General features: G+C 38.6%; 1 protein-coding gene across 1 annotated transcript in view; it reads left to right on the top strand.

Moving 5' to 3' along the window:
- The window catches only part of LOC118798378, a 52,944-nt gene extending 41,215 nt beyond the window's left edge, over window positions 1-11,729 (top strand). Inside the window, exons 33-41 of the mRNA XM_036557810.1 lie at window positions 341-431; window positions 573-720; window positions 2,098-2,279; window positions 2,393-2,548; window positions 3,120-3,253; window positions 3,822-3,955; window positions 9,537-9,631; window positions 10,587-10,833; window positions 11,289-11,729. Of these exons, the coding sequence (XP_036413703.1) occupies window positions 341-431; window positions 573-720; window positions 2,098-2,279; window positions 2,393-2,548; window positions 3,120-3,253; window positions 3,822-3,955; window positions 9,537-9,631; window positions 10,587-10,833; window positions 11,289-11,377 (1,276 nt within the window). The 3' untranslated portion in view covers window positions 11,378-11,729. The remainder of the gene's footprint in view (window positions 1-340; window positions 432-572; window positions 721-2,097; window positions 2,280-2,392; window positions 2,549-3,119; window positions 3,254-3,821; window positions 3,956-9,536; window positions 9,632-10,586; window positions 10,834-11,288) is intronic.
- Window positions 11,730-14,820: the final 3,091 nt, after the last annotated feature.

Raw genomic sequence — 14,820 nt, 5'->3', positions numbered from 1 at the left:
TTTATTTTTTTATAAAACATAGAAGCTCCTAAAACGCAAACATGGGTGCATGTATGTTTTTTTTCAACATCGATAATATCAAAATCATTCACCTAAACAAAGTGTTGGGCTATTATGTGTTTGATTGGGGCAACTTTTTGGAGTAGGAGGGGATCCGAATTCAAAGAGACTGGCCTTTATTACAGTTGGACTTGATTGGTCAGTGCAGAGGTGTGTAAAATGTCCAGAGAATATCCAGGACTAATAGTCGGTGGATAACCGTTTTGTTTCTCATCATTGTATAATTGTACACATGTGTATATGAAATATAGTATCTCATACACTTTATGTTTGTCTTCAGTAATTCCTCAACGTGGAACCAGCAGACTCTGGACCAGCTGGGCATCCTGCCCCTCTACCTCGATCAGAACTTCTGGGGCAAATTTAGCTCTGTACGTAAAGCTGTTTAATTTGTTATGTTTTCTTTTTCTTACTTGGTACACTTATTCTCCTGTGTTTATCTGCTTTTTTATCTGTGTTTATCTGATGGTTGGGTGTGTTATGTAAACTCTTTTTCCATGTGTCTCTTGAAGACGACAATAAAGACCTTCCTGAAGACGTTCTTTTCATCCCTGAGGAAGCAGAAGATCCAGAATTGGAAACTCAGGAGATTGTTTACAGCAGCAAACAGTGTTACAAGCAAAAGCATTAATACCAAAGCCAGAGCACTCACAAGAGCAGGTACAACCACACTACACATTGCTTTAACACACAGGGGCTGTAGGATTTGGTTGTGTCCTTTGTTGCTTATGTATCTTCACAAGTGTAGTAAAAAAATTAAAGATTTGCTGGGTCCCCCTTTCTGGTGCTGACTAGAGCCAAAATCCAAAACCTTTTACTTGAGGAGCACCTGAGCGATTTTGAGGTTTTCAGAAGTAATTTAACAGAAGTATATATGTGTTGAGAGTAGTAATAATAATAAAAATTATAATAATTAATAATAATATTAATTTGGAGAAGACTTTTCAATTGAGTCACAAAAATGTGAAGTGCTTTACATAAGAAACGACTATGACGCTTTAACTGATCAGCCATTTCCTGGTGAGCACTCGGGCTGCTGCGTTCTGAACTTGTTAGAGCCAATTTAAGACCGTCCTGAGTACTTCTGTCTGCACCCAGGACACATTCTGGTCTCGTCTGGGGGACGGACTCATTGTTGCTGGTTTGCTTTCACACAGAAGGAGTCCATCCAAACTGTGGATTGATCTCACAATTCCATATGTCACTTTTCCATGTGCAGGTTTGCAGAATGTCTTTGCTGGTTTTTATTTTCCTTGGATGCAAACTCTCAACTGACGAAGGACAGCACTTTTTGTCCAATCCAATCCTCTCCCCGCCATCATGAAACTTGAAAAACAAAGAAGTCAAAGCAGTCACGTTACAAAATGAACCAATCCCATGTCGCCGATAGCAGATATCTCGATTTCAGGAGGACTAGAGATCGGTTCTCCAGAACACTCCTGGGCTTGACAACAGCATTCAAATGTACTAAACTCCAAGAGCCAATGGTCCTGAGTCTGGCAACCAATCCTAGCGTGAAAACGCCCTTAGAGAGACAGCAGAGCAAGCAGCAAGTAACACCTTAATCTGGCTGTGTGAAAGCATGAACTAATCTCACAGCTTCTTAAAGGTTTAGCACATGAAAAAATTTAGATTTAAAGATGGGACACATCTATTGGACTGAAGGTACTTTCATATTATTGTGGCAAAAAGGTTTGATGTGTGTCCCACCTATTCACTTTTAATGGAGCCAGTTTTGCCCCCTGCGTGGAGTGGCGTGGCGCTACGGGGTTCAAATTTGCAGTATTTGTGTTTTGTCACAATTTAGCAGGAGGAAGTTCCTGGTCATCCAGGCTTTTATGTCTTCAGCACGATCTTCTTTCATGTGTACTGTGTCACTGACTCTGAGAAAAAGTGATTATGGTGTTTGAAAGGAGGAACCGCAAGGGCCTTAAAACGGAGCTTTGTGGGACACCACATTGCCCACTTTAAGTGGCTATTATGTGACAAACTCCTGGTTCCTTGGTCAAATTCTTGTTTTCTCTCTGTGTCTGACAGCATGCTCAATAGGCAACATCACAGAGGCAACAATTGCAGATCCCTCATTCCCTCTTGGCTACGACTTCACCCAGTTTGATGCATGTTTGGACAACACATTCCTGAAGAACAATCTGGCAGCCATCACTGAGAAAGTGATAGACACCAGCTTCCTGACAAGCATTCTGAGCAAATTAAACCAGGTCAGCATTACTCAAGATCGTCTATGATGTTGGATGCATGTGTTCCTCTTACAGCATTTTGTGTCGTGTAATTACGAGAATTTTTGATGGTCTGTGTGTATGTGTTGTTGCAGTTGTTCCCATCAGGCCTTCCAGACAGTGTGGTGCAGATTCTGAACGCCGTGTCACGTGTGGCCACTGTTAGTGACATCAACAAGTGGAACATCACCACAATTGATGCACTGTCCTCTCTGATGAATTCAATTAACGGAGACTGGACCTCAGACCAGGTAGCATGTCTATGAGTGCCTGTTTGTGGGACGTAATGGATTTTAGTGGTGGCTAGAACATTACTACAGGAACCAGCTGATGGTCACTGCTGGTTATGAATTTACAGGCATCCACTAGGTAGAGCTTGTAGCATGGAAAAACCAGCTCAACAAGTCTGTAGCCCTGTCCCAAATGGCACCCCAAGTCAGGCAGTCCATGTAGGTGATGCCTACATTATGCAATATGCACAAGTAGATGGCAAGAGATTTCGAGGGTAAAATTCTGGCAAAATTATGTTAGCGGTCGTACTCGTTTTTTAATCTACAACAGATCAACATAGTAATGTACCTGAATATCTGAAATCTGTAAACAAACCCACTCTGCTCTGATTGGTCACTTATATCTGAAGGAGTTTTGAGACTTCTTGTGAGTCTGCAATGATGTAGTCCTCAGCAAAGGCTGCAGTAAGGACTTCTAGGGGGCGCTTTTGAGTGTCCCTTTGAACTTCAAAATGTGAAATGTGTTTCTCTGACACCCGGTTTTGTCATATGAGTTTGTATGAAGCTTGAATATTGTGTTTGTGTGTTGTAGAGTAAAGCGATCATTATGATGTATCTGAGCGTGGCTGGTAACACTCTGGGAACTGCTGAGATAAACGCAATCGGCTCCAACCTCTGTTCCTTGGATCCCAGTGTCCTCAAATCCATCACTGCTCAAAGCCTGAAGTAAGTACACGTTCAGATCCAAATAACATGAACCATTGTCAGAAGAAGTAGGAGAACATTCTAGATTTGTTGCCACGCTCTTTGGGGGTTTGCACATGACATTAGACAGTATGCACTACATTTACCTTTGTTATTTTTAATTTTATGTACTTGAGTATGTTTAAAATGTAGATACTCTCTGACTTTTACTCAGGGATATTTTTGGCTCCACACTTTTAACTAAGATTTTCAAGCAGTACCCACACTTACACTACAGTACAGTGTCTCTGTGTCCTTACATGCCTGGTGTAGAGCTTCTGTAAGAACTGATAGTCCACTCAAATCTAGTGGAAGTCGTAAATTTGAAGGAATAACGTTCATACCCATTGAAACACCTGTGCTGGGAGAAGTGAATGGAAGAATTTAATGGATTTGTTGTTTGGTTTCATTGAACTACAGATTTTAATGCTTTCTCATCTGTAGCTGTTTGTGTCTCAAAGCCAATAACCAACAATGTAGAGTAACTAGTGTTGTATGTTTAAAACTCCTGTAAAAACTCCTGAGTTGTTTTCTTTCTTCCTTTCTGCAGGTCAGCGAACGCTGTGAATGTTTCCTCGTGTTCCACTGATCAGAAATCGGCTCTGTACAGCATCGCCAAGTCCTCGTTCAGCACTCAACGCAGCGACCCAACAGTTTACTACCAGCTCATCAGCTCTTACCTGGGTAACGTCCACAAACGCTATGAACAAGTTCTCATTTCATCCTAAATTTTAATCTCTGCAAGATATTGTGAAGTAAAAAACAGATTTTCCATAATATAAAGACAGAATATGATGCACTTTCATGTATAAAGCGCACCTCACTAAACCTCTCCCCTAAATACAGAACATCCAATCGCTGCTCGACCAGCTTTCAGAGTTAAAGAAAATATCGTAACTTAGTGTTTTTATATCAGGAGTTTTGACTGAAAATGAAATTTTACCAATTATACGTTACATTTTCACATTTTACTGTCTAAAGGGTCCCAAACACTGTCTAAAGACTACTGCAGCCTTCTAAATGCCACTACACACTGTCTAAAGACTAATATAGCTGTCTAAAGGCCACTACACACTGTCTAAATACTAATGTAGCTGTCTTAATACCACTACACACTGTCTAAAGACTAATGTAGCTGTCTAAAGGCCACTACACACTGTCTAAATACTAATGTAGCTGTCTTAATACCACTACACACTGTCTAAAGACTAATATAGCTGTCTAAAGGCCACTACACACTGTCTAAAGACTAATGTAGCTGTCTAAAGGCCACTACACACTGTCTAAAGACTAATGTAGCTGTCCAAAAGCTACTATACACTGTCTAAAGACTAATGTAGCTGTCTAAATACCACTACACACTGTCTAAAGACTAATGTAGCTGTCTAAATACCACTACACACTGTCTAAAGACTAATGTAGCTGTCTAAAGGCCACTACACACTGTCTAAAGACTAATGTAGCTGTCCAAAAGCTACTATACACTGTCTAAAGACTAATGTAGCTGTCTAAAGGCCACTACACACTGTCTAAAGACTAATGTAGCTGTCCAAAAGCTACTATACACTGTCTAAAGACTAATGTATCTGTCTAAAGGCCACTACACACTGTCTAAAGACTAATGTAGCTGTCTAAATACCACTACACACTGTCTAAAGACTAATGTAGCTGTCCAAAAGCTACTATACACTGTCTAAAGACTAATGTAGCTGTCTAAATACCACTACACACTGTCTAAAGACTAATGTAGCTGTCTAAAGGCCACTACACACTGTCTAAATACTAATGTAGCTGTCTAAATACCACTACACACTGTCTAAATACTAATGTAGCTGTCTAAATACCACTACACACTGTCTAAAGACTAATGTAGCTGTCTAAATACCACTACACACTGTCTAAAGACTAATGTATCTGTCTAAAGGCCACTACACACTGTCTAAATACTAATGTAGCTGTCTAAATACCACTACACACTGTCTAAAGACTAATGTAGCTGTCTAAAGGCCACTACACACTGTCTAAATACTAATGTAGCTGTCTAAATACCACTACACACTGTCTAAATACTAATGTAGCTGTCTAAATACCACTACACACTGTCTAAAGACTAATGTAGCTGTCTAAAGGCCACTACACACTGTCTAAAGACTAATGTATCTGTCTAAAGGCCACTACACACTGTCTAAATACTAATGTAGCTGTCTAAATACCACTACACACTGTCTAAAGACTAATGTAGCTGTCTAAAGGCCACTACACACTGTCTAAATACTAATGTAGCTGTCTAAATACCACTACACACTGTCTAAATACTAATGTAGCTGTCTAAATACCACTACACACTGTCTAAAGACTAATGTAGCTGTCTAAATACCACTACACACTGTCTAAAGACTAATGTAGCTGTCTAAAGGCCACTACACACTGTCTAAATACTAATGTAGCTGTCTAAATACCACTACACACTGTCTAAAGACTAATGTAGCTGTCTAAAGGCCACTACACACTGTCTAAAGACTAATGTAGCTGTCTAAAGGCCACTACACACTGTCTAAATACTAATGTAGCTGTCTAAATACCACTACACACTGTCTAAATACTAATGTAGCTGTCTAAATACCACTACACACTGTCTAAATACTAATTTAGCTGTCTAAATACCACTACACACTGTCTAAAGACTAATGTATCTGTCTAAAGGCCACTACACACTGTCTAAATACTAATGTAGCTGTCTAAATACCACTACACACTGTCTAAATACTAATGTAGCTGTCTAAATACCACTACACACTGTCTAAATACTAATGTAGCTGTCTAAATACCACTACACACTGTCTAAATACTAATGTAGCTGTCTTAAGGCCACTACACACTGTCTAAAGACTAATGTAGCTGTCTAAATGCCACTACACACTGTCTAAATACTAATGTAGCTGTCTAAATACCACTACACACTGTCTAAAGACTAATGTAGCTGTCTAAATACCACTACACACTGTCTAAAGACTAATGTAGCTGTCTAAAGGCCACTACACACTGTCTAAAGACTAATGTAGCTGTCTAAATACCACTACACACTGTCTAAAGACTAATGTATCTGTCTAAAGGCCACTACACACTGTCTAAATACTAATGTAGCTGTCTAAATACCACTACACACTGTCTAAAGACTAATGTAGCTGTCTAAAGGCCACTACACACTGTCTAAAGACTAATGTAGCTGTCTAAAGGCCACTACACACTGTCTAAATACTAATGTAGCTGTCTAAATACCACTACACACTGTCTAAATACTAATGTAGCTGTCTAAATACCACTACACACTGTCTAAAGACTAATGTAGCTGTCTAAAGGCCACTACACACTGTCTAAATACTAATGTAGCTGTCTAAATACCACTACACACTGTCTAAATACTAATGTAGCTGTCTAAATACCACTACACACTGTCTAAAGACTAATGTAGCTGTCTAAAGGCCACTACACACTGTCTAAAGACTAATGTAGCTGTCTAAAGGCCACTACACACTGTCTAAATACTAATGTAGCTGTCTAAATACCACTACACACTGTCTAAATACTAATGTAGCTGTCTAAATACCACTACACACTGTCTAAAGACTAATGTATCTGTCTAAAGGCCACTACACACTGTCTAAATACTAATGTAGCTGTCTAAATACCACTACACACTGTCTAAATACTAATGTAGCTGTCTAAATACCACTACACACTGTCTAAATACTAATGTAGCTGTCTTAAGGCCACTACACACTGTCTAAAGACTAATGTAGCTGTCTAAATACCACTACACACTGTCTAAAGACTAATGTAGCTGTCTAAATACCACTACACACTGTCTAAAGACTAATGTAGCTGTCTAAAGGCCACTACACACTGTCTAAAGACTAATGTAGCTGTCCAAAAGCTACTACACACTGTCTAAAGACTAATGTAGCTGTCTAAAGGCCACTACACACTGTCTAAATACTAATGTAGCTGTCTAAATGCCACTACACACTGTCTAAAGACTAATGTAGCTGTCTAAAGGCCACTACACACTGTCTAAAGACTAATGTAGCTGTCTAAATACCACTACACACTGTCTAAATACTAATGTAGCTGTCTAAATGCCACTACACACTGTCTAAAGACTAATGTAGCTGTCTAAAGGCCACTACACACTGTCTAAAGACTAATGCAGCTGTCTAAATACCACTACACACTGTCTAAAGACTAATGTAGCTGTCTAAATACCACTACACACTGTCTAAAGACTAATGTAGCTGTCTAAATACCACTACACACTGTCTAGACTAATGTAGCTGTCTAAATACCACTACACACTGTCTAAAGACTAATGTAGCTGTCTAAAGGCCACTACACACTGTCTAAAGACTAATGTAGCTGTGTAAATACCACTACACACTGTCTAAAGACTAATATAGCTGTCTAAAGGCCACTACACACTGTCTAAAGACTAATGTATCTGTAAAAAGGGCCACTACACACTGTCTAAGACTAATGTAGCTGTCTAAATACCACTACACACTGTCTAAAGACTAATGTAGCTGTCTAAAGGCCACTACACACTGTCTAAAGACTAATGTAGCTGTCTAAATACCACTACACACTGTCTAAAGACTAATGTAGCTGTCTAAATACCACTACACACTGTCTAAATACTAATGTAGCTGTCTTAAGGCCACTACACACTGTCTAAAGACTAATGTAGCTGTCTAAATACCACTACACACTGTCTAAAGACTAATGTAGCTGTCTAAATGCCACTACACACTGTCTAAAGACTAATGTAGCTGTCTAAATACCACTACACACTGTCTAAAGACTAATGTAGCTGTCTAAATACCACTACACACTGTCTAAATACTAATGTAGCTGTCTAAAGGCCACTACACACTGTCTAAATACTAATGTAGCTGTCTAAATACCACTACACACTGTCTAAAGACTAATGTAGCTGTCTAAAGGCCACTACACACTGTCTAAAGACTAATGTAGCTGTGTAAATACCACTACACACTGTCTAAAGACTAATATAGCTGTCTAAAGGCCACTACACACTGTCTAAAGACTAATGTATCTGTCTAAAGGCCACTACACACTGTCTAAGACTAATGTAGCTGTCTAAATACCACTACACACTGTCTAAAGACTAATATAGCTGTCTAAAGGCCACTACACACTGTCTAAAGACTAATGTAGCTGTCTAAATACCACTACACACTGTCTAAAGACTAATGTAGCTGTCTAAATACCACTACACACTGTCTAAATACTAATGTAGCTGTCTTAAGGCCACTACACACTGTCTAAAGACTAATGTAGCTGTCTAAATACCACTACACACTGTCTAAAGACTAATGTAGCTGTCTAAATGCCACTACACACTGTCTAAAGACTAATGTAGCTGTCTAAATACCACTACACACTGTCTAAAGACTAATGTAGCTGTCTAAATACCACTACACACTGTCTAAAGACTAATGTAGCTGTCTAAAGGCCACTACACACTGTCTAAAGACTAATGTAGCTGTCTAAATACCACTACACACTGTCTAAATACTAATGTAGCTGTCTAAAGGCCACTACACACTGTCTAAATACTAATGTAGCTGTCTAAATACCACTACACACTGTCTAAAGACTAATGTAGCTGTCTAAATGCCACTACACACTGTCTAAAGACTACTGAAGTCTTCTAAATGCCACTACACACTGTCTAAAGACTACTGCAGTCTTCTAAAGGCTACAGTACACTGGACTGCAATGCAATAGTTAAAAAAAAAAGAAATTGTCAATTGCAATGATGGGAAGTAAACATCAGCTAATATTTCATGGCCATGAACATCATATATAGCACATAAAGATTCAAGATCATTCTGCACTCTGCTCATATGGATTTACTTCAGTCAAACTTTCCACATCATTTAGTTGATTTAGTTTCTCAGGTTTAGTGTCAGACAACTTACTCACTGTCACAAACCCACTGTTTTATGAAGTTAATATACTGTGAAGTTTTTGAAGTTGCATAGTTGTTAAACTTACGGTAAATGTGAAAGTAAATGATTCAACAGCAGCCACTCCTTAAATTTAATCTCAGAGTTGGCTAGAATTTCTATGGTAAAATCACTAACATGTTTTCCCAGGAATGATGTTGATGTCTGAGAATGTTTACTGTCTGCATTTCATGTAACTCAGTCTTGCTAAATTTAAATTATTCTGTGTATGTGTTTAGGTGGAGCTCCTGTGGAGGATATAATTGCTCTTTCTGCTCTGAATGTCAGCATGGACATCACCACCTTCTTGAATCTGAACCCAGATGTGATCAAGGTATGAAATGGTCATCTAGTTGACTAGAACAGAGTGGCTGTACCAGGCCTGGCTTCTTTAGTGCCAGTGATGCTGTTCACCAATACAACTGTTCTTGCCAACCAGAAAATCTGCTAAACTCACTTGGACAGATAATGTTGTGCTTTTTCTGAAGAAGACATGTTAGACTTCATCTGCTTAGTTTGCTGGAGCTGCACTAAATGGCCAGAAGTACATGGACATTCATAACATTAGTTACTCCTCAAATTTAGTCTCAGAGTGCACCAACAATTTGTGGTAAAATCACTGAAGTGTTCTCTTGGAAAAACCATTAATTTGTGCACCTAAATGAGTTTGTTGGACATCCCATTCCAAATCCATGGGCATGAATATGAAGCTGCATACCTTTGCAGTTATAACAGTTTCCACTCTTCTGGGAAGCTTTCCACAATATTTCGGTGTGTCTGTGGGAATGTTTGCACTTCTGCAGCTTCATCCACTATAAAATCTGAATCTCCAGGCTAGCTGCTTTCCTCACCACGCGGCTTTTCTCCATTTGGGAAATGGAGACTGAAACTGGGGAGCAGTGATGCTCCGTTAAACAGCAGGAGGCGCTCTCACAATATTCAGAACTTAAATTGTCACACTTTTAGTTTGGTTTTGGCCTTTTTTATGTCAACATTGGTGATAGTTGACTGATCGAGGAGGTTAAGATTTCCTAACTGGAGATAAAATTCCTAAATTTAAGATTAGATTTGCTTCTGTAATTCGAATTTGTGAGAATCTTATTTTTACCTGTCAAATCTAAACTGAAGACTAAAGAGAAGAAGTTTCTCTAATATGGTCGCTGGTTATTAACAGAAAAAAAACAGTAAAACTTCACAGTAAAAATTCATACATTTTCTTTTATGCATTGAATGATAACATATTTGGAAAAGCTCTAAGGCTGTGATTGTTTTTTATCTTTGTGTTTCAGGCCCTGAATGTGAGCACAGTGATCAACCTGATGGGACAGAACAAGGCCGACCTGAAGCTGTTTGAGAACACCACAACGGTCAGGATGTGGGCGGCTCAGCAGTACAATTCTGATTTGGCGGTACTCGGACTTTCAGGAGGCAAAGCGGACCCCGTCAGCTCTACGGCTGCACCGGCCACTACAGTCACAACACTACTAACTAACACCACCATCACACAGACCAACCAGACCGTCAACGCCACGACGGGTAAGACACTGTTCATCAAAACCAGTCATTCATGGAAAAACCTCACAGCACTGAGCTACAGAGAGGGGAAACAGGAATTCAGACAGTTTTGATACTTCCTGTGTACATAACCACTTTACATTTACACACACAATGTCTTTTACTTTGTACTTGTAAAGACAAAAAATTGGGTTTTAACTTAAAGTCACTGTCTGTGCTGTCCTACATTGTATGCCTTTTATTTTATATACTGTCTAAAATGCTTATATACTCATATCCTATATATAAGTATTTAGTATATAATATATAATATCAAATAAATTGACAAGCTTTAAAATACAGATTCTTGTTCTGTAAAACTTACTATTCAAAATGTTAAAACAACAGTTTTTTTACAGTGAGCAGAAGTGAAATGCTTATTGAGCACTTTGAGTCCTGTAACTGACATTAGTGTTATGTATCTGTATCTGTTTCAGGTTCAGCTGTTGTACATCGTGGTTCAGGACTGTGGCTCATCTCTCTGTGTGTAGGACTTCTGACCATCACACCGCATCTACCCGTCTAACCCTCGCACATATAGCTCATATCTAATGCACTGCACTCTTTTAACTTAATATACAGTAATCAAAATACAGTTTCACTTTAAAAACACTGCTCAATATCTGTTTAACTTGTTTATAATTATGCAGAGAAAATCACTCCAGTAATATTTATGTATTTTCTGTAGATGTTTCTTAATGTTTGAGCACATTAGATTACTTTCATTTTGATTTGAACTGGGATGGGACTAAAATCAATCTATGAAATTCTTTATTTAATTTGATCATTCTTAATTAAGAATTATTTTTGATCTTGATTAACAAAAACCTCAGTGTTAACTTCCTCATTCATGCTCAATAAACTTAACATGCAACTACTGGTTTATGTGTTTGTTTTTTTTCAAATGTAGAATTTTATGATTTAACTGAGCAATAATTATCACTTTCCACTACAATGAAAGACCAAATATGTATGCATTAAAGCATATTAAAGTATCGTGGAATGATGAAATTGTCATTTTTACATGTTTAAATTGATTTTTTGCTAGTGACAATTTTTTCAAGTAAAACTGTTGTATGAAAAATAAAACCATATAATGATTTCAGTTTCAGTTCATGTCATTAATAATAAATCAGTTCAAACATGTAATAATTATAATCATTAACTTTTTAACAATTGATTACAAAATAGAAATTATTTCTAAAAACAATTAAGTAATTAATTAAAGGTGAAATTTAATTCACACAATTAAATATTTTTCTTTTTATTACAACAAAATGTGAAAGTCATGAATTTTACTAGTTTAACTAAACTAACAGAGCAAAAACTAATGAGTTAGCAGCTATTTAAACCTGCACTATGTAAGTTTTTTTTTTTTTTTAGTAGAACTAAAAGAAGTATCATTACTGAGTAAGTAGAAAAAAGAACAGTAAAATATGGTGAGTGTGTGCTGCTGTGAGTCGCCCTGTAAACCCTGAAATATTCATTTCAAAGTCAAAGGCATTAGATCAGGAGTTTTTCACACCATGTTGTACATCTTTCATTATTAACTTCCGTAAGTTGCTTGTAGTTACACATTTCCACCAGAGAGGTGTCCACATCCCCAAATCGTACATGGTGCTGCTTTGGGTTGCTTTCTCACCAAACTGACGACTCAGCAGAGACACTACAGACATGTATCGAACATGTGAACGTGTTGTTTGAAATCAACATCTGAAAGAAAATCTCTAATAAACAGAATTCAGCCCATCCCCATTATGTTTGTTCTACTCACTAAAATAAGTACACTTGAAATTTCAACCAGACAGGACAACCAACCTGCCTGGACTAAGTGACGGGAACTAATTGCAAGAAAGTCAATCAATTATTTCAGTGTATATCACAGCTTGCAAAGTGAGTTGATCTCCTGTACCAGGAAACTTTTATTTCTATGCTTTTTTATGCTTTTGTCCTTTTACTGTCTGTAACCCATTTTCATGAAGTTATTATTAAATATGAATGATTTCCCACTGGGTTTAATTTAGCATATTATGCTAACTCCATGCTTTGTTTGGTTAAGTCCTCCACTGTTGTTGCTATTTGTTCTGCTCATTGGAGTGATTAATGTGTTCTTAGGATGAGACTTACTACACCACCCATCATTCTCCCGTGACTGTAAGGTTTACCCTTCAATGTACTTCGCTGGATTTTCCACTAAAAACCTCAAATATTACTCTCTGGACAACAGCTTCACCTTCCACTGGATTATCCCCTCACCAGAACCCTCCATACCACCTATGATTTCCATGTTCCTCAAGGATCTGCCCCATCACTTTATAAAACTGGTGAAACTGTTCCTTGTTTGACAACAATTTGCAACATGGTAAAACTGGACCCAAGGACTTCATTTTCTGAGTGCTGAGCAGATTGTATATGTGAATGTTGGTGTTGGTTTCTTCTTGTGTGGGTTTTGTACAATGGCATGCCAAAAGTCATGGAACAGGAACTAGTATCATGTAGGACCCCTCTAGCCTGGCTAAGTTCAGCAACCACAAGCCATGCTATCTGGAATTTGCTGTGGTATTTGTACAAGCAGAATCTTGGGTACGAATAGGCCTCTCCACCACATCCCATAAATGCTCGATTGGGCTCATGTCATCAGAACTCTCCAAAATGGCACGGTCCATTATTATAGGGGTACATGAAGTCCATAAAGGGCTGCAGATGGTCACCAGACAGTGAAACATAGTGATCACCGGTCAATGACATGTTTAGTCAGACCAGTGGACCCAACCCATGCCATGAGAACACACCCCATACCAGTATGGAACCACCACCAGTGCCTTGTTGACAGCTGGGTCCATGGCTTCATGGGGTCTGTGCCACACACAAACTCTACCATCAGCCCAAAACAATTGGTACTGTGACTCATCGGTCCATGGCACACGTTGCCAGTCCTCTAAGGTCCAGTTAACAACCTTATGAGCCCAAGTGAGGCGCTGTGTCATGGTGTTAACAGAGGCACTCTGGTGGGTCTTCTGCTCCCGTATCCCATGGAAGCTAAAGAACTGCACTGATCTGCAGGATAGGTGTGTGGGGCCTCCTGCACTGATTGACGATGTGATTTCTGCCAAAGTTGCTTGTCTGTTTGCTTGGAATAACTGTATGGCCTCTAAATTTAGAACAAAATTGGAGAGTTGAGATCTCTCTGCTTTGGATCCAAGTAGTAGGACCTCAGTTTTGTTCGGATTAAGAAGAAGGAAATTGTTGATTATCCAGCTTTTGATATTTTTAACACATTCTTTGAGATTATTAAGATTCAGAGCCTCATTTGGTTTAGCAGATATGTAAAGTTGTGTGTCGTCCGCATAGCAGTGAAAACTATCGCTGAATCTGCAAATTATTTTACCAAGAGGTTGCATGTGCAGAGAGAAAAGCAGCGGCCCGAGCACAGATCCTTGTGGGACACCATATGGTACTAGAGTGTGATCAGATTGTTTATTGTTAACACTGAAAAATTGATAACAGTCTGTCAGATAAGATCGGAACCAGGACAAAGCCTGTCCTTTGATACTAACCAGATTTTCCAGCCTATCAAGGAGGATCTTATGGTCAAGAGATCTAGAAGGACTAGTATGCAAATATGGCCACTCTCGAGAGACACAAGGAGATCTTTTTTTTACTGATTTACTGTAGTTAATGCTGTTTCAGCACTGTGAAAGGGTCTGAAGCCAGACTGAAACATCTCATGGAGACAGTTAGGTTCTCAGTTGATGTGAGACCACTTTTTCCAAGATCTTAGCAATGAAAGTGAGATTGGAAATTAGTCTATAGTTGGTGAGTTAATTGGGATCAAGATCTGGCTTTTTAAGTAGGGGTTTAACGACTGCGTGTTTTTATGATTTTGGTACAGATCCCAGACTGAGGAATTTATTATAGACTGCAGAGGTTTAACAACACAGGGGGCAATATGTCATGATGGAGAAAAGC

Source organism: Colossoma macropomum, unplaced genomic scaffold, assembly GCF_904425465.1.
Source record: "Colossoma macropomum unplaced genomic scaffold, Colossoma_macropomum, whole genome shotgun sequence".
Taxonomy (NCBI): Eukaryota; Metazoa; Chordata; class Actinopteri; order Characiformes; family Serrasalmidae; genus Colossoma; species Colossoma macropomum.
This window is presented reverse-complemented; position numbering and strand designations above follow the sequence as displayed.